This window comes from Prinia subflava, chromosome 11, assembly GCF_021018805.1.
Source record: "Prinia subflava isolate CZ2003 ecotype Zambia chromosome 11, Cam_Psub_1.2, whole genome shotgun sequence".
Lineage (NCBI taxonomy): Eukaryota > Metazoa > Chordata > Aves > Passeriformes > Cisticolidae > Prinia > Prinia subflava.
Window position 1 is genome coordinate 21,396,850 of NC_086257.1, and position 25,061 is coordinate 21,421,910.

General features: G+C 47.1%; 1 protein-coding gene across 4 annotated transcripts in view; it reads left to right on the forward strand.

Annotated features, from left to right (window-relative positions):
• TNIK (TRAF2 and NCK interacting kinase) overlaps positions 1-25,061 on the forward strand; it is a 149,934-nt gene that overhangs the window by 82,362 nt on the left and 42,511 nt on the right. For all 4 annotated transcript variants that reach the window (XM_063408281.1, XM_063408279.1, XM_063408282.1 and 1 more), the window contains exons 5-12: positions 6,356-6,466; positions 8,762-8,852; positions 10,202-10,332; positions 13,592-13,646; positions 14,369-14,447; positions 18,412-18,587; positions 20,193-20,259; positions 21,068-21,272. In XM_063408281.1, the coding sequence (XP_063264351.1) occupies positions 6,356-6,466; positions 8,762-8,852; positions 10,202-10,332; positions 13,592-13,646; positions 14,369-14,447; positions 18,412-18,587; positions 20,193-20,259; positions 21,068-21,272 (915 nt within the window). The remainder of the gene's footprint in view (positions 1-6,355; positions 6,467-8,761; positions 8,853-10,201; positions 10,333-13,591; positions 13,647-14,368; positions 14,448-18,411; positions 18,588-20,192; positions 20,260-21,067; positions 21,273-25,061) is intronic.

Below are 25,061 nucleotides of genomic sequence, written 5' to 3' on the forward strand. Positions count from 1 at the left end.
TCTTTATTTCCTCACAGTCTTGTAAATCCAGTCAATTCTGCCTTACCTATGTGTGGTTTCTAAAGCTTTTCTGTGCCTGAGCAAGATTGCTGCAGCCTAATTTTTCAGGGGTGATAAATATCCTGGGAGACCATGGAGATGCTGAAGAGCAGCAGCACGCTCTTCCCTCTAGTTTCTGCATCCACATTTCAGAACATCCTGTGAGAAGTGGAGGGATTCAGAGGACATTCCTCCCAGGAGAAAACTGCAGTGGATAGACTTCTGTGCCAGTTTGTTCCACAAGACTTTCTGATACACTGAATTATTGGGAAGACTTGGGGGCTTGGACTTTAGGAGCATTCCTGGCCTGGGTGTCCAGGTTATTTTTGGTGGAGAAGGTGGTCACAGTCCAGCTGTGCTGCTTGTTCTTGCCCCCTGGGAAAGGCAGACTACATAATCTGAATTAACCACCAGACCACTGCCTCGCCTCTCAGTTTGGAGCCTTTCTCATGTATTAATGAAAAAGATTTTCTCAAAAGGTGCTTTTCTTGCACTGGGGTGTGGGGGAATTTTTTAAGTGTATGCCCAGTGTTGGGACTGGTGGAGATATTCCTTGGAAAGCTCCCCAGCCCTGGAGGAAAGGTGTGCAGGTGCCACTGTATTAAATAGCTGTTGTTTCAGGATCTGATTGAATTAGGACTTGTGTGAACTCTATCAGTCTTGCCCCACAGATAAAGGCTTGTTTATTTTTCATTGGCTCTTTGTTGAAATAAAACGGTTTCTGATAATGCCCAAGTAATTCTTTTTATCGACACTCGGGAGGCTGATACGGAAATAAAAAATAGGGAACTCTTTCAGTGGAGATTAGGATCTCTCAGAAACGTGGCAAGCTTCTGACATGAAGTATTGTCTGTGCTGCTGCTCCATTCCACAGCAGCCACTTGCCCTGAAAGATGAGCTCAAGCTCACTAAACAGCCCTGTTTTCAGAAATCAGGGAGCTCTGTGGAGGGTGTTTTAGCAGATGCATCACAAATCTGCTATGCTAGGCAAAAAAAAAAAAAGGAAGCAAAAGTCATGGGGACAACCTTTATGGAACATTTAAAAAGAAATTTAAAAATATGAGGTAGGTTTGTTTATTCTTGTGTTGGTTAATGTGTTGCATTCTGGGGTGCTGTGGGTCTTTGAGAGGATTTATGCCTCTCTCTGGCTGAGAGGATGGGGTCCTGCTCTGGTGCAAGAGGACAGGGTGAGGCTGCAGAAACTGGGGAAATTCCCAGGGGATGTGAGAAACCCGATAACCAGTTAACTGCTGCTTCTCAGACTTAAACTCATGAAATTCCCCTTGCTCTTCTCAAATCTAAGCTATGGGATACCAGGCTGTGCATAACCCAGAGGTATTGGTGAGATACTTTGCAGTAGGTGTTCTTTTAAATGGTGGCAGATGAGGCATTCATTAAGAAGTGTGAGCTGGACAGGGGAGTGACCCCATCCCGAGGCACCCCTGCCCTGAGGGCTGCTGGAAGCTGCAGGCACTGTGATCCCCATACTCTGTGCCCATGTGCAGGGTCATGGAGGTGCCACTCAGCTGGACACTTGTCATCTGCCCCTGCTGTCCACTGTGCACTGAGGCCATGGACAGAGCAGCCACCCAGCCGTGAGCAGTGGGCTGTGCAGAGTGTGAGGGCTGAGCTAAGGCTGGCAGCAGCCCAGAGCCCACCCAGGGCAGGGCAGAGCCCACACGGTCCCCAGAGCCAGCAGCACTGTCTTGGATGGATGGGCTGCCATGGCAACCCTGCCCGCGGCTGCATCTGTCACCGAGGGGGACACATTGCTAATGGGCAGGCTGCCAGATACCCACGTGGTGGGGTGGCCCCTGGGGTGTGCTCTGCAGCAGATAATGTGGGGCAGTGTGGGGGAGAAAGGAGTGAGGGTGCTTTGGGAGCAGCCCCTGGGTCAGGGTGGTACCGCCGCAGCTGTGCAGTGCTCGGTGCTGTGACTGTGAATTGCAATGTGTCTGTTCACTCTGTCGAGCACTAGGGGCCCCTTGGATTGCTCTAGGGGGATGTGAGCAGTCACACCAGGGATCTGGAGAGCAAAAACAGGGGCAGCAAGGCTCCACTGAAAATCGAGCATGAGCTGTCAAAGCACTGGGTTACACCTGTGCAGCTCCGAGCAGATTTGCTCTTAATCTGCTTATATACCCTGAAAAATATTTTTGGGCAGTGGCTGATTCTTTGCTTTACAGAAATCAGATCATGAAACATTTGAGAGGGGTCAGTTTTCGGTTGAGCTGTGTCTCTCTTCAGTCCCTCCAAGCTCTGCAGTCCTGGGGGAGTGTGAGGGGATCAGGGCTGCTCCTCTGGCCTCTGACCCAGTGCTCAGGGTTACCAGAGCAGATCTCTTCTGCTGTCTGGCAGAGTAATCCAGCACTGTTTAACTCTCACTGCTCTTCAAAGCAATGTCAGTGGTGTAAACACTGCAGGACTGTGAGCCCAGCTCTTTTGCTGCCATCCCTAACCCAAAGCCATCAGCCTGCTCAGGACCTGTCAGCTGCCTGCTGCCTCCCCAAGGGGCATGGATTGCTGGCTGGGCTTGACATCCAGGGAGATGCAGGCAAGTCATTTATTGAGGAACTTGTGTGGGAGCAGTTGGATGCTGCTGTTGGAGAGGAGAGAGCAGAGCAGGGCTGTCCCCTGTGCTCCTGCCTGGGTGTGCAGCTGCAGCTGCAGCCTGCTCCCACCCCAGCATCAACAGAAGCAATGAAAACCTGGCCTTATGTTGCTGCTGAGTATTGTAGTTGCTGCTTAACACCAATTTGATTGCTAGTTCTGTTTCTGAAATGGGCATCAGCTTTTCTGCTGATCTGAGTGGTCTGGGCATATGTGGGACCATGTTGCACCCAGGTTCTGTTTACACACACAGCACAAGGATTGATTTCCAGCAGCATTTACCCTGAGGGTGTTGTGTGCATGTTTTTGGTAGCTTTAAAGAAGTCAATTTATTCCTGGGCTGAGGCATAGGAACACAGAAAATTTGTCTTGTGTAATAAAGGATTTGATTTGGGGAGTTATTCTGGGCAAGGTGGAGCAGTTCACTGTAAGATGGATTGGGGTTGGAAGATGCTCTGGCTTGAGCTCTTCCAGGTAATGCACAGTAGTGATAGGAGCAGAGGTCTTGCCATTCCCAAGCTGAGAGAAGTAGTGGTTGATTTGAAAAGTGAAAAGGCTCTTTAAACAAAAAATTCATGAGACAGCAGGACACAGAAATTTACAGCTGCAGCTTCTGAATTTGCCTTGCTTATGAAGTTTGCTGTCACTCTGGTATGAAGAGCTAAGTAAATGCTAAATGAACTGTATTTAAAAATACTTCCTCAATAAATGTCCTTGCAAATTAAATTTCAGAAGACGATCTTACCTTTAGCCCATCTTGATGATAATTTTAATTATGGTTAATAAAAATTCAATATGCACTTCCAGTTTATTGTCTTACTCCATCATGACTTCATCCCTTAAGAAAATTGGTAATGATGCAAGTGTGTGAGGGCAAAGCACTCACCCAGAGGTATGAGACTGGTGAGAAAGTGTTTTAGTATCCAAGTGCCCTTTGAAACCTTTTCTGGGTGTATTAAGCTCTGCCCTAAAATAAGCAAGAACTTCTGTTCATTTTAATTTTTCTCTTGGAAGACTGTTGATTTCCAGCCTAAACATACCCATAGTGTTAATAAATTGATATTATGGCAGTATCTGAATTGTTCTTCTCCCTCTCTTACCTGTCCTTGCTGTTGACAGTACACACAGATAAACCATAACCATCCATTCTCTGCATGGCTGAAGAAGCCCTCAGCTCCTCTGGGCAGACCTGGTCATGTTTCTGTGTCCCCTCCAGTGTGCATTTATTGTTCTTGGGCTCCATCCCCCAGCAGGACATCGGTGCTGTGGGTCAGGTCTGACCTGGCCTGGTGGGTGTTTCCATCATCTGTGGTTCCTCTCCTTGAAGGCTGCACTGTGTGAGCTGTTGTTGGGAATTCTGTAGCATCCTTCCATCTGAGGAGCATGAGAAACCGTGGAAGCAAAAGGAGATCCCAGAGCTGCAGCCAGCAGCCACCCAAACATGGGAATGGGGGCTGTTCACATGAGGTGACGACCATCAGCTCTCCATCAGGAACAAGGGTACTGAGGCAGCCTCGTCACCTTTCTGCTGCTGGTTTTCTTGGAGAATTCATGGCAGAGCTTTCAGGCTGTTCATGGCACTCAGCCCCCTTGGATCTGGAGCCTCTTGATGCTGGCAGAGATCTGCCAGTGCTGGATATTTTCCTGTGGATGTTAGGGGAATATGCACCTCTTAAAAACCAAGTTGGAAACACCCCTTCTGTGACTTTCTCTTTTCCTCTCTGTTAATTTAATCTCCAGGAGGTTTCACTGTTACAGATTTGGGCTACATCAGCAGGTGGCTGGATTATTCCCCTCTTGATGCTAAATTAATCTTTGCTCTGTGGAAGTCAAGGGCAGGGTAGAGGACCAAGAGAACCGCCAGCTCCATTAAGATAATCTGACAAATTAATGGATGCACTGTGTACTTTTAATGGGATTTCTTCCATTTTCTTTTAAGCATTGTGTTTGCCATGCATAGCATAGCATGTTCTTTCCTCTTCCTCTTGCTCCAAACCCTGGTGAGAGCCTGTAGAAGAGTTTCCATGGAAGAAGACTGGAGAGGGCAACATTTTGGATTGCAAGATGTTTGTGGCTGGCTCAGCTATCCAGGATTTTCCTTTCCAAGTTTGCTGCTGTGGTATCCCAAATATTAGTTTAATCAGACACACATACAAAAACTGATATTCCCCACGTGTCAATGGTCCAAAGGGAGGAAAGAGAGAAAAAGCAATTTTGAAACCAGTTGCTCCATTATTCTCCATTCACTGAGCAGTGAGTAACCAGGAGTTAGGCTGTGTCAGTGACCCAGCTGGATGGCTGGGCTGCTGCTGGGGTGAAAGAGCTGTAGGTGCATTCCTTGCCTTTGCATGGGGCAGATTTTGGCCAGTGACCCATCCATTCCTGCCATTTCCTCCATTTCTTGAAGCCACTTTCATGACTTAACAGGGATATTCCAAGAATTTTTCAGCACCAGTTCAGGAAGAAAGGAGAAACTTAGCACCAAAACTAAAGATAGCAGCATGGTCAAAGCCAAGTAAGGTATAGTCTGCTCAAGTGTTTTATTTAGCCTGAAGGTTTATGGCAGTCCTGTGTCAGGATTTTATGATCATTGTAATTTATTATAGTCTTAAATCACTGCATTTGTGCAATTTGGGCAGGAGTAATCCCTCTGCCATTTTAATTCTCTTCTTGGCCTGTGCTTTTAATAGTGATGTCACTTGCTTGGAGAGCGTTAAATGCCATGTAAGCCTCATGTGATAAAAAACTTGCAACATGCACATCGAAGAATCTGGCAAGGAACCACTGGCAAGGGAATATCTTCAAGTAGGAAGCAGATCTAATTGGAAAACATGGTTTCACATCTTAGAGGAAGCACTTGCAGAGGCCTTGCAGGAGGCTTTTTGCACACACGGGCTGTGCTCGCTTTCTGGAGCACGCTGATGGCTCCTGCACACCCTGGGGATCTGCAAAATCCCTGGGAGGCAGACTCACATCCCGTGCTATTTTTGTGATGTTTATTTCACAGTTGTTCAATGGCAAGGTTAAGATTGGGCTGGGTTAGATCATTGCACTTCTATATTTGATATTCTGAAACTTTGGAAGTGGTACAGATGGTGGTGGCCAGTCATGTTGGAACCAACCTGAGCAGTGGGACAGCAGATCCCTCCTGGGAAGCCTGACACTGCTTGGCAACCTTCCCCTCAAAGGAAGGTTTTTCCTTCTCAAAAACATGATCAGAAACAAAGACTGTCTGGTTAAATAAAAAATAAAAATTGAAAAGTAAACCTGGTACCCAAATCATAGGAAGCTTTCAAATATCTGCTTCAGTGCCTTTGTATTTTCAGATTTGAAGAACTTACATGCAAGAGGCAGAGTTTTGTTTTATTGCTGTTGACACTAAACATTGATCAGAAGTATAAAGTAGGGTGTGGAGGGGTAGGGTCTGAGATTCTGATATCCTCCACTGATTTTCAGCACTGAACTGATTCCTATTTCTTCCTTCCAATCTTCTGGAGGGCCACAAGCCTTTCAAGCCTTCCAGCCTCTTGTTTCATTTTATAACAAACCCCAAATGGGTTACAAGCTGATAGGTTCAGGGTGATGTTCTAATGGCTCTGTGTAGCACCATGGGGTCCCCACAGAAGCCCAGCCAGCGCTGGGATGCTCTGGTGGTGCCACTGCATGACATTTATGTCATTAATTACACTCCTGTTCCCTCTGGCAGCTGGTGATGGAGTTCTGCGGCGCGGGCTCCGTCACCGACCTCATCAAGAACACGAAGGGGAACACCTTGAAGGAGGAGTGGATTGCCTACATCTGCAGAGAGATCCTGCGGGTACGTGTCCAGGGGGAGCTGGATGTTGTTGGCAGTGTGGCAGCTGAGTGCTCAGGGGGCACAGGAAGCCCTTGGCTCCACAGATTTCGTGGATGCTGTGCTGCCACGGGCTGGAGCCTCCGCGGTGCCGGCAGGCGTGAATGATTCATGTGCATGTATGATGCATAATAAATAAGCCCTGCTTAATGCCCTTTAGCTCTGTTAGTTGCCTGAATTTTAACCCTCTTTTTCCTTCAACAAGAATATAATCTCCTATTAGTATTCAAAGGGCAAAGATTTATTTACGTTAGAATTATGTTTTCAGTTAACAGAAAGGTGAGGACTAATAAAGTCTGTGGAAAGAAGAATCTTCATGATGAAAAAGCATCCTATGTTTTATTAAATCCACGTCTGATTTTAATGAGGGTGCTGCAGCTTTTATACTCACGATATAAATGTTTGACTGAAATGTCTTAAAATGGGCCGTGCCAGAGTTTCATGTGCTGGGAGATGGCAGCTTCAGCAAAGATTTTCCTGCATTTTGCATTGCTGAGGTCAGAGGATGGGGTGCTCATGGTTGCCCTGCATTAAAATCTATTGCTCTGTGAACCAAAGATTTGTTCAAGAGAAAACAGGAATATTTGGCATGTGAAGGAAACCTTCAAGAGCCATTCAAGTGGTAGGATGAGAGGAAAGAACCTCAAATTGCACTAGGGGAGACTTAGGAAAAATTTCTTCATCAACGGAAGTTCAGTCAAGCACTGGAACAGGCTGTCCAGGGAAGGATGGATCCCCATCCCTGGGGATGTGCCACTTCAGGACATGGTTTCATGGTGGTCTTGGCAGTTGTCAGGGTTATGGTTGGACTCAGTGGTCTTAAAGGTCTTTTCCAACCTAAACAATTCTTTGATTCTATGAAAGAAAATGAGGCAAAATGATCTCTCCAAATAGATGTGCCTGACACTGAGGCTGCCACGGGTGTCCAGAGGTGACACAGCACTTCTGCGTTGTCCCTGAATGCCACTGTCCACACCAGAGTGATGTGCACAAGATGCTGGCACTGTAACTCATCAGCTTTTGTGTGAATGCTGCTTTCAGTGCCAGGAGGCCACAGTGACATGGGCTTATTTTAAGTGCATGAGCTGCATGATTCTGCTCCTTAAAATAGTCCCTGGCAGTGAGTCACAACCCAGCCTGTGACTCATGTCCCGGGGCCACCGTCAGGTGTCACCTATTGCATTTTGGCCCCACGTTGGGATGGTGGTGGGTGACCTCTGTGGGGTTTGGGGTGAGGAAAGGCTCCCAGCTTCACACTGCAGAGCGTGGCTCATGCTTGGTTCAGACACTGATGGGCAGCTGGAATTCCAACACAAGGCTCTGTCCCACGTTGTTAAAGGATTTATTGAAATCCTGTAGAATTTTCGCTTTGCCTCAGATGCTCAAAGGTGCCTGTAACCGAGTATAATGTGGCTAAAAAAAGGACTCCTGAACAGATATAATCTGTTCCACAGTTTTCCCAAGGTAACGAGCGTAAAATGACTAATAACTACCAAAAGCGATTGCAGAAATCCTTTTCTTCCTCAAGTATGAATGTTTAATGTGAAATATAAACCTAAAGCAAAATTAGTTTTTGAAGTAATCCATATTTTTCCTAAGCTGGCAATCTGGGTAGATGTTACTTTGAAACTAAAGTAATAAGTGAATGAAATAAAAATGTGGGTTGCAAAAAGAAATTAATGAGCTAATAAACCAGCACAACAGCAAAGCTAGTTTACCTTTTGCCTTTGAGACAGGCTTTTTACTTGAGCTGTATCTCTATTAGGCATATGTGCAAGTTATAACATTTGTATTTGCATGGTAGCTTCTTTAATACAAGCTTCTCAGTTTACTGAAATCCAGTTTATTGGACCGATATAACAAGAGAATTGTTTTCTTCAGTTTCTGGATGATGGAAATGGAGAAAGGAGACAAACCCATTCTATTATTTCTGCCACAGAAATGGCTCCCTGAGGCAAGGGAGCACATGGGGGAAATCATGTCTGGAGTGACAGAAGAATTTGGGTTAATACAGGTTCCTGCTGGAATGGGAAAGATTGGGTTTAAAACCCTACAGAACTGACAGGCTCCTCGCCAGGCATGTCCTCCCAGCATGGGACAAGGGGCAGTGTTTGGAGCATGTGATAAACAGAAGCATTCTCGAGTGCTTAACTCCAACTGTGAGCCCTTCCTTTCTGGAGCATAATTGGTTGAGGAGGAATGTCAGAAAATAACATGCTTTGAACTTGGGTTCCTCTAACCTTTCTCTGAATTCTCCAGGGCTTGAGTCATCTACACCAGCACAAAGTAATTCACCGAGACATCAAGGGACAGAACGTATTGCTGACTGAAAATGCTGAAGTGAAACTAGGTGAGAGTGGGTTAGAGCTCCTGGAAACTGCAGGTGGGCTGGCTGGGGAGAAGCAGCAGAACTGGCTTGTGCATGACCTGAAGAAAGAGGATGGGGTACCAAGAGCTCCTCTGTGGGTTGTGTTATGTTGGCTTTGATACATGACCTTGGGTGCTGAGCAAGTGCTGTGCCTCGAACTGCCAGGGGTTGATGGCCAGGTTCTGCTTGCAGAGATGCACTTGCACTGGTGTTTTTGCTCAGACAGCTCTGCCACCAGGTACAGGTTAAGCAGCCAACACCAATTTTTCATGTCCTGGATTTGAAATTGCCCTGTGTTCATCACCAGATGTTGTCAGGGGCTGTTCCTCCACAGCTGCATAGCAGTGTCCTGGAGGGTAATCCATTTTCAGTTTAGCGTGACATAATCCAGACTCTCCTTCCAGGATAACCTGATGGAGGGGGTTTAATTTGCAAGAACTACTCTGAATTTTGTGCACTCTGTTAGTCACCCTGGAGAGGAGCAGGCATTGGTGTGGAGATCATGTGGGAGGCAGCACATCAGTGCAGATGATGTGCTCCCATCCTCACTTGTCCAGTGTTGATGTTATTAAGGCTGTCTTTGCACAATTAATCTGTGCTGATGATGGAAGATCCCTTACATTGGTCGTGTGTGGTGTAAGCCTGGTTTTCCCATGCCTCCTCTCTCCCTTTACAGCAGAATTAAACCCTGGCTTAACAGATGGCACCACCAGCTCATTGGGCTTTATGCTGGTGAAGATTCCTCTCCAAGGGGAAATTCTCCAGGGCAAATCTCCAGCCACTGTGTTGTGCAAAGTGCAGTTAGTGGACCATAGAGTATTCTCTCGTTGGTTTGATTTCATCATTTTTTGCTTCATTTTGCAGCTCTCTGTTTGACATTACCCATGGGCCTTTGTCCTTGGCCCTTAGTTCCTTAAGTCTTTTGCATTTCTGCCATTTGCAGCAAGAATTTAGGGAGAAAAATGAGGCTTCCACCAGTATTTGGCAGGCTTTAATTCAAATGAGCAAGCATAGAACAAAGGCTGCTGCTTATTCATGTTGCTAACCCTGTTTCTCATTAGTATGAGGAGCTGTGATTTCTTTTCATTGCCTCCTGGCAAGGGGGAAGAGGCACAGGGTTTCATACAAAACCTGGACATCAGATGATCAGGTTTGTCCTTGACTGACCCCTGTGGATGCCAGCAGAGATCAAACAGGAATGTCTTCAGCCACGTCTTCCCTTCCTGCCTGTGCAGAGTTGTTCTGAATGAGCACAAGGGTTTACATTCAGCAGCGGGGTGCTGCTCAGGTTTGTCCCTGACCTTACCACGCCCCGTTGTCTCCCTCTGCAGTGGATTTTGGTGTCAGTGCCCAGCTGGACAGGACGGTGGGCAGGAGGAACACCTTCATCGGAACGCCTTACTGGATGGCCCCCGAGGTCATCGCCTGCGATGAAAACCCCGACGCCACTTACGACTTCAAGGTACCTGAACGAGCCCTTCCCACTCAGGGGTTCAGTGTATCATGTTGGCAGGCAGTGCAGGCTCCTCCTGCTTTCTGGCTCTGGGATTTTGGGATGCCAGTTCAGGTCCAGGCTTAATCTTTGTTGTGCTGTTCACGTATCCGAATTTATTGTAGGAGTCTCTCCCTGTGTGGAGAAAGGTGTCAGACTCAGGCTTCCTACCTGCTACCCTGCTTTTTGCTGCTGTGTGTTTAAATACTCCAGTCAAACAAGCTGTATTTGCTCTATTTACTCTGGAGAGGAGTCAGGTCAGGTTTAGAAAGGGTAAAATCACATTCTCTGGCCTGCAGGCTGATGTTCGCAGGGAGATGTGAAGGCTGCCACACAATCAGACATTTAGGGGGCTGACCTACTTTTCACATGTCTCTCCAGCCTGTTTGAAGTTTATTTTTGGATCGGTGGCAGCACAACATCGCTGCTGAGTTATAATGTGGCACAGAGCCCTGTGCCATGCAGCAGATCCACAGGAAGGTTAGGAGTCCCACCTGCCCATTCAAACTACAGTGAGGTCTGATGATTAAAGCAGGGAGAGCTTAATGAAGTTTATCCTGTTTCTGCCTTACTACAAGTTTCTGGATTCACATCTGTAGAAATATCCCTTGGTTTTTTGTCCCTTGGATTTTTGAAGTGTCCAGAACTTGAATTTCTAGCTCCAAATCTTCTAAGGTCCACTGAGTGTGTCCAGAGGAGGGCAGGGCATTAACATATGAGCTCTGGGGGGGAAGCTCAGGCATATGTGAACCTTGCTGTACATGTGCATGCTGAGAGGTCACTTTGCAAGGTGATGTTCAAAAAGGACTTTGAGACCCTCTGGTGTGAGCTGCTTTCTAAAAGTAGAACACTCCAATGTAGCAGAGCCACAGCCCACCATTGTGATACAATTTCGGCTGCAATTACTGATTGTTCAGAGAAGTTTTTGAGCAATGAATGATTTTAAAGAAGCCAAATGATGCTTTGCTATTGCAGCCTTTTAAGTGCATCAGTCAACTTTTGAACTGATGGTTTTCCAGAGAGCAGCTCTCCAGTCTGAGTTCAGACTCTGGGTTACAGAAATCATTAATGATGGGGACATGTAGAAATAGTTTACTCTCCAATTACTTACCACTCTTTGATTAACCAATTACAACAGGCATTTCCTCAGCTCTGCTGAGGGCAGTGCTTCATGCCAGGGCTGCACCCTGCACTGTCTGCTCTCACCATTCTCCACTGACAGCTGCCTGTGCAGCGCTCTCATTAATCACAGTTTTTTGTTATTTTTTTTTTAAGTACTGATATCTTCATAGGCTACTTTCCACCCTCTGAAATCCCTGAGGATTTTCCTCTTGCCAGAATAACTGGGGCACTTAATATGCTGTGGACTGATGCACAAGCTCCAGGACCAGAATCCCTCTATTGTCCCCGAGGATCAGATGCTCGTGGCTCTCTGAAGTTGGCTCTGGCCCTTTTCCCGTGGCTGGGGTGTGGGACAGGAGGCTGATTGCTGCTGACACGCTCCATGCAGGCTCAGAGCTGCTTTCAGAGCTCCTGCTGATGTGGGAGCCACTGGACATTAGTCCATGCCCCGGATCACATCCTTGCACCTGACGCTCTTGCTTTGAAGTAGGGTAGGGAGGATGTAAATGATGATTATTTCTTATAAAAGGGATGCAAATCAGATGCTCTCAGGTTTAGCTGACTGGCTTAAAATACTGAATACAAAAAAAATGAGATTTATAGGGTGAGAAAAAGAATCCTCACAGGCTTAATCTGTTGGACAAAAAGCTTCTGATCTCACTGTTTTCTTAGCCAGAAAGAGATGCCTGTGTAATCTATGGAAGGAGGCAGTAAATACCTCCTCACATAAATAAACCACTTTAAAAATGAACAAATAGACACCCCCTGTTGTTGAGGTTATTTGTTGTTTTTTTTTCCCCAGCCAGTCTTTCTTTTTTCTTTAGAGATAACTTGTCAATAAGCTTAGAATCAAAAGGAGGGGGAGAAGGGAGCCTGCTTTCCTTCCCAAGTCAAGGCAATGCAAATACATTAGCACAGCATCCCTTTGCTGGATGGAGTGAAAGGCTTTTCAGTCTTAAAAATAAAAACCACTCAAAAGAAAAATCCTGAATTCCAGATTATTATAAAATGTGTGCTTCCCACTGAGTTTTTTGCTTTCTCTGGGAGACTTAGAGAGATGATAATCCCTTTCTGTGTTCCTCCAGCTTTAAGATCACTTGGCATCTTGCATATAATACTGGGCACCTCGATATGGAAAGACACATTAGGAATTTGGAAGGAGTTCAGTGGCAACCCAGAGGGAAGGGGTCATGTGTGCTGAATCATGTGGAAAGACTGTGATAATTAAGTATGCAGCAGAAATCCCAGCTGACCAGAAACAAAGAATGGATGAGACTGTGCTGTGAAAGGGCTGAAAATAAGATTTGAGAGAGAATTTTTAAGCAGGTACAAAGATGTGTAGCAAGGACAGCATTTGTTGAGGGAGCACTTGAGCTAAAAATGAGGAAAAGTGCCTTGAAATTGGAAATGAAGTTGCCTTTCCTGGAGGGTATTTGTGAAAAGATGCTTGTGGTTCCTAGGGGCTCTCTCCAGCTCTGACTGGGCTTTTGGGACTCTGTACTGGGACAAACAACCTTTCTGGGATTTATTCACTAAATGGTCGGTTTAGAGGCTTGAGGCAGTTTAGAAGGAGCAATTCTTGAACTGGAGAGGAGAAAAGTGAAGTGAGACTGCAGGGACATGGCAGAAATCAGGGCAAGGGATAGCTGGATGTGCAAGGGGAGGGGTGGAAGGCACAGTCCATCCCTTCCAGCCTTAGGTGAAAGCACCAGCATTGGTCTGAGTCGTGTTCCCAGTCCAGCAGATGGGTTGTGCTCACTTTCTCTCACTGGGCACGAACAGCCTTTGCTTCCTGCACTGCCAGGAGAGCCAGTCCATCCACCAGGGCTCATTACAGGGCTGCAGCCACAGCTCATTAGTGATGCTGGGGTGGGGAGGAGGCACTGGAGGGCAGCTCACTGCTGCTGCCTGGCAGGGAGCTGGGGATTCAGGTGTTCTATTAGCATGGGAGAAAATGGGAGGAGGAGATTTACAGGAATGAAATCAAAGTTTCCCAAATACGTGTGTTGTCTCTGCTCTCATCCTTCAGGAGACTCAGGGCTGAGCAAGGCTTGGGAACAGGGTAAATAAATGTGTGCATTTCTCCTCCCTGTGCTTTCTTTCACAGAGTGACCTGTGGTCTCTGGGGATAACAGCCATTGAGATGGCCGAAGGTGCTCCCCGTGAGTAGAGTCTGTTCATTATCCCTGGGCTGTAACAACGTGCTGGGGTTTGCTGAGCTGGGCTCTGTGCAAGAAACACCTCCCCAAGGCTTTCCCTGGCCTGAGGTGGAGCTTGTAGCACCCGTGGGGACAAAGCTGCCAGGGCAGCATGGCCCAGGGGCAGGGTGGGCAGTGCAAAGGCAGACCTGTGTGACACCTGATACATCTCTGAGCACTCTGGGACATGCTTTCCTCAAATAAAACAGGGATGAAGAAGGGGTGGAGGACTGGGAGCAGGTAAAACACCTCAGAGCTGGTGTGGCACTGGTAGTGACATGCTGGGTTTACCTGGGGGCACCTGCACAGGTCACACTGCCACAGCTTTCAGCGTTATCCCAGGACTGCCCTTGATGGAAAATGCAAGTAAATAAAGCAGAACATTGTGCCACGTGGTGTGGCTGCCCCTTGCTCTGGCCCATTGATCCTGGCAGTGCTGAGGACCTGGAGCTGCAGCAGCAGAGATGTCCCCAGGCAGCCCCTGCAGTGACCCTGGCAGTGCTGGGGACACTCCCAGCCCTTGGATGGGCACATCAGCCCTCACCTGAGCCCCGGGGCTGGGGCTTGGCTGTGGGGGTTGGTGCTGCAGCCATCCTGCCATGAGGGTCTGGCAGCCTCAGAGGAAACTGGGATCTCCCAGTGGGATGTCTGTGCCTCTGTTTAATGCCTCTTCTTACAAATTGCAGCTCTGTGTGACATGCATCCCATGAGAGCCCTCTTCCTCATCCCCCGCAACCCGGCCCCGAGGTTGAAATCAAAGAAGTGGTGAGTTTTTTTCTCAATCTTTAGGGACTGTAAAAATGTTTCTGGAGCAACCTTTTCCTGCAGCTGAGCACGCTGGGGGCACGGTGTTGATATTTGTGTCATTTTGGGGATGGCAATGGTCTCCAGCACCACTCTGGTGAGTGCAGGTTTGGGTTTTGTTCTCCTGTGGAGAGGAAATTTGTTGTGAAGGATCCACTGTGGGATGGAGGCTTTCCTTGGTATGCAGAGAGAGTAACACACTCACCCTGCCATTTCACAGAGCAGAGCTGGCTTTTCCAGGGCAGTTTGTCTGATGACACTTTGCTTGGCTCTCCTTTTGTTCCAGTTAGGTTCCGTTCTCAAATGGAAACATGTATCCAGGCCAAAAGAAAAAATAAAGAGGATGGTTTATCTTGAAGGCCCAGGAATGCAGAGATTTGTACTTAGTTTGGGCTTTATTTTAAAATTTTGCAGGAAAAGATACATCACTGTTTTGGAAAAAAAAAAAAAAAGGGAAGAAAGTGAGGCATGCCAATAAAAACCCGCAGGAAAAATATTCCTGAAGCCCAGACAGATGTTGTTTTGTTACTGTATGTTCTGTATTGATGGAAGTGGAGTCCTTAAAAACACTTGTCTTTGGTTTGTGCTGTTTTCCTGCCCCAGGTTCAGCAGTGATTTAGTCAGGAAAGATTTGCCACATGTTAGAGAGACAGTGCTGTCCCTTGTTCCCAGATGGGCTGAGCTCACAGAGGAAAGCTTTGCCTTAATCCCTGAAATTTTGCTTGGTATCTTATTGATTATGCACCAGTAAAAATGAAAAGAGCCCATGGTATGTACTGACAATACTTGAGACAACAGCAGCAGCTGTTTTGTTGCTGACAGAAGAGCAAGAGGGACTTGGAGTCCTCTGCTTTGGATGCATGGTGTTGGGCTTTTAGGACCAGCCTAAAAACTCACCCAGGCTTTGGCAGGAGGCACCTCAGTTTTGTCAGCCTGGTCATCAGCTGCTCCAGTACCAAACCAGGAGGAGAGGGACCATTCCCAGCTGGCTCTACAGAGGGTTTTAGATATTCTTGCTCTCTTTGCACGACCTTTTGAGGATACCATTAGTCAGCTGAGAAAATAGTGTAGGTGCCTGTTTTCTGCCAGATCACCAGTCTGCTCTTTTGTTATCTTCACTCCTACAGCACAAAAAGGATTGTGAGACTTGGGAGTTTATTTTTCATACAAAAGTGCTGTTTATTCAGCAAAGACTCCCTCAGCCTCCGGGCAGAGGAGAGCTGATGAAGGCAGATTTTGAGCAGGATGTTTCCCCGTGTCCTTAAGGTAAAAGTGGAGCTGGGATGGAATTTGTATTTTAGTCCCTGCCCTACAATCGTGGGATGTGCTTGGTGCAAGGTGGGCTGTTCCTGGGCACCACCTTCCCACACACACCTGGCAGCTGCCCCAGGTTTGCACATCCTGTGGGTCTGCCTGGGCTCCTTTGGTCTGCCCAGAGTTGTGCTCTGCCTGTGCCAGGGGTGGCATCCTGGGATCTCCTGGGAAGCCAGAGTGAAATAAAACTGCAGCTTCACGAGGCAGCTTGGTGCTCACCTGGCCTCTGCTACCCTTCCATGAACAAGTAGGCATCCCTGGTGTCCATCAGAGTTGGGACATGTGTACCTCAGGTAGCTCAGACCTCTGTTCATCTTCCAAGCTGTCGTTGCAGTGGAAAGCTCCAAAGGATCCAGATGAAGCTCCACCAGCTCCTTGAAAGCAAATTTTTACAGCATTTTCAATGTGGCACTGGGCAGATTTGCTGTCCTTGGCTCATTTCTCAGCTGGAGGCTTTTGGGCCTTGCCAGATGAGTTCTGGAATTCTGCAAGCCCATCCCAGGAAGAGTGGAGATGTTTGACCAGGCTTTTGGGGTGGCTCCCTGGCAGTCAGTGGGCTGATTTTCACAACCACAGGTCACAAGAGCAGAGCAAAATGGAGAAAGGTTCAACTTGAGTTTGTCCTTGCTTTTATGCACAGCAACACATAAATAAAAGTACACTACATAGGCAGACCATCTTTTTCCTTACATGTAAAAGTAGTGAAGGGACTCCAGCCCCTTTGAGGGTAAGTCAGGAAAGAGAGAACACTGGCATGGGAACCTGCCCTCAATTAAAAATTGCAGAAAGGAAAATAATTTTGTTGCTTGCTGAATCCTCAAGCTAGCTTTTAAAACAGTGCTGTGTTGCTGTGAAATTAAAGTCTTTGGTGTATCATTTTCTTTCCCAATTAAAGCCAGCCAGCAATGAAGCTTTATTTTCCTCTTCCCCTGTTTGCAGGCAAAATGAACTCGAACTTCAGTGATTTTGTTCCCATAAACCTTCTCTAGTCCTGCATTGTAAAAGACATGAAACCTCTTTGTTAATGAGGTGATATTTGCACTGTGATACCACTTTTCATCCAAGCAGCTGCAGAGGCTTTGCAAACATTGATTTAAGCTTTACAAACCCCAGGAGCTGGAGGAACGTGTGTTTCAGGAAGGTGGGCTGGCCTGGGCCTGGGGAGGGGATGAAATGTGCTGGAGTCCTCCTGGATCACAGCCAGGGAGAAAGCCCTGGTCTTCAGCTCCAGAGGGGGCTGAACTGTGCCACTGGACAGGCTGGCTTGTTTGGGAGAGGAAGATTTTGAGAAATGCAGCAGCCTGAGCTGGAAAATGGATGGGAAATCCCTGTCCATAGCTGCTCAGGCAGCAAAGGTGTCTTAAGGCATGACAGGGCACTGCGACCCCCATCCCTTCCAGGAGGAAAACTTTGCAGCTGCTTCACCTGTACTGTATTTGCACATGCTCTGGAGTACACATCCAGGACTGGAGGCTCTCCAGCTTCACACTAACAAGGGAGAATCATATTTTAGAAGTGTAATTTTTTTGAGCATCACACTGATTGTCCCTTCTGGGTACACTGAAACACTGCGTTTCTCAAGGCAAGGTGGGGAAGGCAGATTTGCTCATTAGCAGAGCTGGAGGGAAGATTTAATTGGATCCAGTGGCATATTTTATTTTTGCTTCTCAATTTGTATGGATTAGCACTTAAAAGATAAATCACTTTTAGTCTGACAGCTTAAAAGTAAAATCCCTGAAAGCTTATTGTTTTACTTCTAATGCAATTCTGTAGTATCTGTTGGCTTCTGACATTAATTTATATTCATTTTCTTATTTGCTAAAGCAACATAGACTACAGTAGCCTGTCAATATCTTCGTTTCTTTTAAATCCCTGTTCTCTTGAGCTTATAATGTGGTGAAACTAGTTCCAGGAAAACTTTGGATATGCAGCACTTGAGACTAAGACAATTTTTTTTAATTAAAGATTTGGCTGAAACTGTTTTAGCTGAGATTGAATGTAACTTTGTGGGCAGGGAGGCTGTGAGGAGGGCAGGGCTCTCTTCCCATCTCTGTCAAAGGAGCATGTCCCAGTCTCTTGGATTGGGGGACTGGGGCTTGGTGGTCCCCTGGACCTGGTGGGTTGTGATGCTGCTGGGAGAGCAGGGAAGGGCTGCAGGCTGCAGCATTGCCCAAAGGTTGCCTGAGCTCTACCAAGCCCTGCAGTGTTGGGACCTACACCTAAAAAAACCAAAAGAAATTTAACCCAGCTCGTCCCACTCACCTTCACAAAGATTGATCTCTTGAAACACTGCCCAGGGGGCTATAAAATATGAGAAACAGTCCACTCAGGCATTGTGTTTATATCTGTGTGTGCTGTATGCCATTTCTACCTGCAGTTTCACAGGTTCAGAGGGAAGGGAGCAAGAACACTCCCTTGCTTTTTCTTGGTTGCCATTGGTGTCATCTTGCTTTGGTGGTTCTCTGGTCACCCTGATGGTTCCCAGCTTTCTGGGATAATGAGAACTGAGAAAAATCTCTTCAAATACCAACCAGTCTTTTTTCACTTTCTGACATGAGAATCGATGCATTCACCTGTAACTTCTGTGCCTTCCTTCCCTGTTCTTGACCAGGTCTAAAAAGTTTCAGTCCTTCATTGAGAGCTGCCTAGTGAAGAACCACAGTCAGAGGCCAACCACGGAGCAGCTGATGAAGCACCCCTTCATCCGAGACCAGCCCAACGAGCGGCAGGTCCGCATCCAGCTCAAGGACCACATCGACAGGACTAAAAAGAAGCGAGGAGAGAAAGGTCAGTGGAGGAGAGAGGAGGGTTAGTGCAGAAGAAGCAGCACTCTGAGCAGTTCTTGATCTCTGCTGTGTGCTCGGATATCCCCATCTGGGCAACCCTTGACCTCTGCCACAAGCTTGGGGGTCCCTAGTGCAGACCAAGGGACATCCATGCAGGTGAAGCTTGTGGGTAAAAGAGGGAAGACAGAGAGGACTGGGTTGCCCATGGTCTCAGTACCAGTTTCCCTCAGATGGCTGAGTTTGTTTGCAATCTTGTTAAATTCAATAGGTGTGATCTTCTGTGTGACCACGCTTTGTGTGGTTTTGGAGACAGATTGTTTTGTTTGGTTTGATTGGTCTCAGTCATTGAAATGAAAATAAATACCTGTAACTAAACAATGGGTGTTCATGCAAAGCAGACAGGTGACTGTCATTAGAGTAAATCAGTGTTTTTAAATACTTCTTTTTTCCCTAATGAAAAATGATGCCTTTTTTTTAGTCCAGGTGGTAATTTCCACATGGAACATCTAAGCTTCGATTCATTAAAGCGTGTATATAAAATTTACGTTTGCATAGATCCGTGCTGGCGTGTGGGAGGGTGAAGCTGCTAAGCTGAATTTTCCCCAGCTCACGTATTTCATGCCAAGTGTGTTGATCTACGTGACATCCCTGCAGCACCAGCGATGAGCAGAGCTGTGCAAACCAACATCCAGATAAGACCCTTGCCCCAGAGCAATTCCGCTGACTAGGAATAACCTATTAAACTGCATGTTTTCAGTGAACTCTCCAGGCCCTATCAAAGTCCTCTTCAAGAAGGATCAGATAGCAGAAGAAACTTGTTAAAGTATTCAGCTGCTTGTGAACTGAATTTTAATTTGGAAGCTCATTTGTAGAATCTGGCAAATTAATATGTTGCTGTTTCTCTTCTTATTGGTAGCAGAATTAATTTTTCATGCGTACCTTCCAGCCCCTTGTAATAGATTTCACTACAATCAAAACAATAAAATGGGATCCCAATGAAGTATTAAATGTGTTTAGTCTGGCAAATGAAGGTTGGACCCTAGAGATGAGAGTAATTGGATAAATGCAAGCCTTTCTTTGACTATAATTCCCTTCATCCGATAAAGATGATATCCCAACAGAAATTGCAGTATGTAACACAACATTGCAGAGAGCTTTTATGTAGATATCTTCATTGCCTGGAAATTACATGGATTTGCATAGGAAGAGCATATGTTTAGGGAAAGAGGAGCTGGTGCCTTCAGAGCCCTGGTTAAATCCCACCTTCCTGTGACTGTGGCTCCACAGGCTGGTGGTGCACCTCCTGTTGCAGAACCGCCCTGAAGAAGGGGGTCACTCACTGTCATATGGGGATAAATTCTTATTTCGTGGACAGCCTCATCTTTACATCAAGGGGCCGTGGTTGTCAGGGCTGCTGCCCACTGTGCTGGTGCTCCCCTGGCCTTGTGGCCAAAAAACCACGAAATGCAAAGCAGTAATGCTGCTTATTCTTGGTCATGCGAGGTAAAGAGAATTGGCTGTTCTGCCTTCAGAGCTCTGGGGTTTTCAGCCACTGGAAAAACAAATGAATCCAGCAAAGGGCACTGATGAGCAATTCTGTTCCTAGATGAGACAGAGTACGAGTACAGTGGAAGTGAGGAGGAGGAGGAGGAAAATGACTCTGGAGAGCCGAGGTAAGAATCAGCATTTCATTCGTGCCCTTGCAACCCTTTAGCTCTGTATAAAATCAGCTTGGATTATGGGCTCATATGAACTGGAAAAGGAAAAAGGACAGTCTGAGCACTGAGTCCTGTTCCCTGGCAGAACAGAGGAGATTCTTGCTGCCGGCTGGTGCGTGGGTATAAACTGATGCTCTGGATCACCTTAACCACAAGCTGGGGAAGAAAACCCCATTGCCTGTGGGATCTGCAGCACAGCATGGTGCTGTCATGGGAATGTGGATATTGAGATGTGGAGAAATGTGACGTGAAATTAAAAAACTCTTTAAAATGTGGTTCCTTACATCCAAATGTGGCTCCCTGTTTCCATGTAATTTTTCACCATGAAACCTCCCAGGTGCTGCTGCAAGCACTGTGGGGCTGGAACTTTCTTTGGTGACATTTTTCAGAGCCGTTGCAATTAGTATCAGGTTATTCCATTATTTCACCGAGATAATGTAGTATTTTAATAGCTGGCAATGATTCATGCTAGATGTGCTTTGTGCACAGCTAAATATAGTGTGTGCCAGCCACTGCGGCACCAGAGGCTTTGGTTAGAAACCTAATGTAAAGGAAACCTTTCCTTTTTGGTGAGTAAATGACCTGTGAGCCATGAGCAAAGCTCTTCCCTGGTACTTGCAGGCCCCCATCCCTCCATCCACTGCTGCCCAGGCTCTGTCGGGCGTTCGGGTGCCGCGGGGATGGAGAGGGGAGAGGAAAATCAGACAGGCAGGAGGCTCAGGGCTGCAGGGAGGGGATCCTGTGACGCTTCTCCCGTGTGCAGCTCCATCCTGAACCTGCCCGGGGAGTCGACGCTGCGGCGGGATTTCCTGCGGCTGCAGCTGGCCAACAAGGAGCGGTCGGAGGCGCTGCGGCGGCAGCAGCTGGAGCAGCAGCAGCGCGAGAACGAGGAGCACAAGCGGCAGCTGTTGGCCGAGCGGCAGAAGCGCATCGAGGAGCAGAAGGAGCAGAGGAGAAGGCTGGAGGAGGTAACTGCCCAGGGCTGAGCTGCTTTGGGGTGGAGCAGCGGGATTTCTGGTCCCAAGGGGCTGCTCTCAGCCTGGTTTAAGGTCTAAGTCAGTAATCCCAAACGTTTTGTTACACTGGTCGAGCCCCTCCGCTCATCCGTTTGGCAAAGCCACCTCCAGCCACTCTCCCATCACAGCAAGTGTCACCAACTTTTGTGAAGATAATACAGCTGGTTTTGTAAAGGGTTTATTTATATCTTTTGTGAAGGTAATACAACCACAGGTCACAAGAGCAAAGCAAAATGGAGTAAAGTTCAACTTGAGTTTGTCCTTGCTGTTGTGCACAGCAACACATAAATAAAAGTACACTACATAGGCAGACCTATACTTTTATAAATAAAAGTATTTATAAATAAACAGGTAAACTGTTTATTTATAAATAAACCCTTGCAATACCAAACCTAAATGGGTCCCTGAACTGCTGAGCAGATTTTGCCCATGATTGGGGTGACAGCTGTACTCAGTCGAGGTGGGCAATCCAGCATCTGTCAAGTTCATTGTTATTTTTTGCTCCTGTGGACTGCTACAGTTGAGAAGAAGCTGAAAAGCTCCATTTGCCCTATCCCTGGATCCATGTGCCATTTGTGTCCCATTTAATCCCTAATTTCAACTTCAGTCCTTACTGTCCCTGCCAATTATAATTTCTCTTGCAGGGGAGGGCAGATGCGTGCCTGACTGGTGCAATGATCCATCTGTGCCCCGAAGGATAAGATTTCATTACCCTTGTCTTAATATACCAGCCACAAATGCAATCGGTCATAAAATTATCCACCCCATTTAAAATCCAGCTGCAGGATTTGACCGTGTGACTTTGGGTGTCCCTGAGCTGCTCAGCCTGGCCACGTGCTCTGGAGAAAGTGCTTGCTTTTGCTTTAGCTCCTGATTCTTGTACTGAAGAAGTTCACCAAAAAATAAAGGGGCTTTTCCCCATCTCTTGGGCTTTTTTGTTGGGGTTTTGCAAAAAGACACCCATTGCCTTGCCCTGAACTCAGCCCAGGTGATTCATTGAAGCATTGAGGGTCATTAAATTAGCTTTCTGAAGAGGTCACCAATATGTCTGATAAAAGGATTTGTGGTAAATGGACCATTAGAGCATACACCCCCTTAATTTGCACAAGCAAGAGGTCTATTACTCTGGTCACCAATCTCTCCCTGTACTGGGTAATGCCTCAGGCCAGGGGCACAGACAGGAAGGAATTTCAGGCAGCTGATGGTGATGGGATGGCTCCTCTTCGAGGTGGTCTTCTGAGCCCCTCCAGGGCAAAAACTCAACACAGGCAAATCCCAGGCAAAGCATTTTTTCAGTCTGGTAAATATGTAGGTCTGTCATGTTGTCAGAGCACAAAGTGTTCAATACTTTGTAGGTCAGGCTTTGCTAGAGACCTGCACCCAACCCAAGGATGGCAACCCAAGCTGCTCTGAGAGAGGACAAGGTTCCCACATAGATGCACCCCAAAATCCCCTGCCCCAGTGGATGTTTGTGAGGACTGTTGTAAGGAGGCCTGGTCCTGCCTTTGTCCCAGCCTGCTTGCTGCAAGCAGTACAGGAGCAGAACAACAGCAGAATAAAAGCAGACACCAGATTAACTGCAATCCTGTAATGAATACAATGCTTGCTGCTGTATTAATATGTTCACTTCACATAGAAGAAAATTGTTCTCTCCTTTGCTGCTTCCCAGGCAGGTTTTGAATGGAGGATTAATCCCTTTACTAAGCTGGAGAGCTCTGCCCTGAGCTACAGAGTTGCTGCCTTGCTGGGCCAGGCTGTGCTCAGTCCCCTGGGCTCTGCCAGTTCCCTTCTGTTGTGTCCCCAAGTCATTAAAAGTTAATGCCACCATAGCCAGGATTTAAACCCAATGCCTTTTATAGTGGCTCTGAACAGCCCCATTGGGCTCTTCACCCCCTGCCTTCTTCCCAGCTGCCTCACATCTTCTGGACCTCAGTTGAAAGGGAGATGTGCTGGAGCACAGCTGGCCAAGAGGTGTTTGCAAGCTCCTGCCATGTCAGAGGAGTGGGGAAAAGCAGTGGGGCTGTAGCTGAAGAGCATCCTCTGCCCCCCTTGATGTGATCAGTCCCACAGGCTCAGCCAGGATCAGGGCAGGTGCTGGGGCCAGCTGGCAGCTGTGGTAGCCCCAGCATCTTCTCAGGTGCCCATTTCCTCAGGTCCACCTGGCCAGGTTCAGCTTCACCTGCATCCAGCACAGAGTGAAATGAGCTCTGCTCTCTATTAGACACCGTTTGCATGGCGAGCAAGGAGCAGCGGAGTTGCTATGGTGAGGATTAAAGCTGGAGTCCTTGAAAAGAGGTACACACCTTCTGTTCAAACGTGGTGAGTTGTGGCAGTGGTGAGGACAGATGCTCCCCAGCATGGCTGGCTGTGCCTTTGCCAGCTGCAAGGTGCCCTGAGTCTGCAAGACCAGAAAATCTATAAATGCAAGGAGTAGCAAATCAAAGTTTCATCACTGCTGCAGGGATATAGTTTGGTCCTTGCCCTTCCTGGATATTTTGGGACGAGAAGCATCTGATGGGTAGACAGAGGTAGCCAACAGCAGCTGTCACAGCTGCCCTGGGTTTGGAGTGGCTGCCCTGAGCCTCCCAGCACACTGCATGGATGTGGAGTGCTGCTGCAGCACCCATCCCCATCCCAGCAGCACCCAGAGGCCCCAGCAGCAGCCAGGCTGATGCTCTTGGATCTCTCTTTTTCCTGCTTTTCTGCTGCTTTTTCCTACACCAGCTTTTTCTTTCCTACACCACTAACTTTTGTTGATGACTCTTGGCCGGGGATTTATTTTGGTTAATGGGAACAGGATTTCTTCCGTGCTACTTTATGGTCTGACTAAGATGGGGTGTGCCTCCAGCAGGCAGCACTGGTACTAGCAGATCTCTGGGAGGAGAGACCAGTGGAAGACTCAGATTACTGTGTTTTCAAAATAAATTTGACCTTTAAAGCACAGTAGAGCAGCCGGGACAAATAAACCCTTGGAGCTGGTGGCCTTTGGGTCTCCTAAGTCAGCCTGTTCAAGCTGCCAAACATATTACTGTGTTTACAGAAAGAGCTCCTACTCATCATAAGATGCTGTGGAGGTGTCCAGGCTGAGGGAGTGAGTTGGCATTTGGGCCCAAGTGCAGCTCCAAAAGGATTGATGTAGAAGGATGTCAAGCTCAGAAATGCCTGGACTTAATTTGTGCTGGAGATATAGAGCCAAAGAGGTGAAGAAAGGCCTTAGTGGGATAACTGGCCCATTCTTCTGTCAGTGCAGACCTTCAGGAGTTTTGTTTGGTGGTTTTCCAGTGCTGTCTTTAGATACTGGCAGGGGTACAGCTCCTACCCTTTCTCATATCTCATCTAACAGAGCTTAAAATGAAGCAATCTCATTTTTTCTGTCACCTTGATCTTCCTAAATGGGGATTTCTGAACCTCTCACAAAGTACCTCCCACGTTAGGGCTTTTTTGGGGAAATCCTCCATCTCCTGATGCTGCTCTAACAATAACATCAAATGTATATAGAAAAAAGTCAAGTGAGGAGGTCTTCTGGTGGTCTCTTTATTGCCTTCTTGATGCCCTTGAGGCCTTGCTGCCATCCTTTGCTCGTCTGCTTGCATCTGTTGGACACTTGGGCCTCCTTTTTCAGGAGCTGACCAATTTCCTTCTCTGAGGCTGAATCTTCTTCCAAAGAGATTCAGATTTGCAGCTGTCTTTAATTGCAGTGGAAGTAAAAATGCCCAAGCTAGCTTTGAAACCGGGACTTTC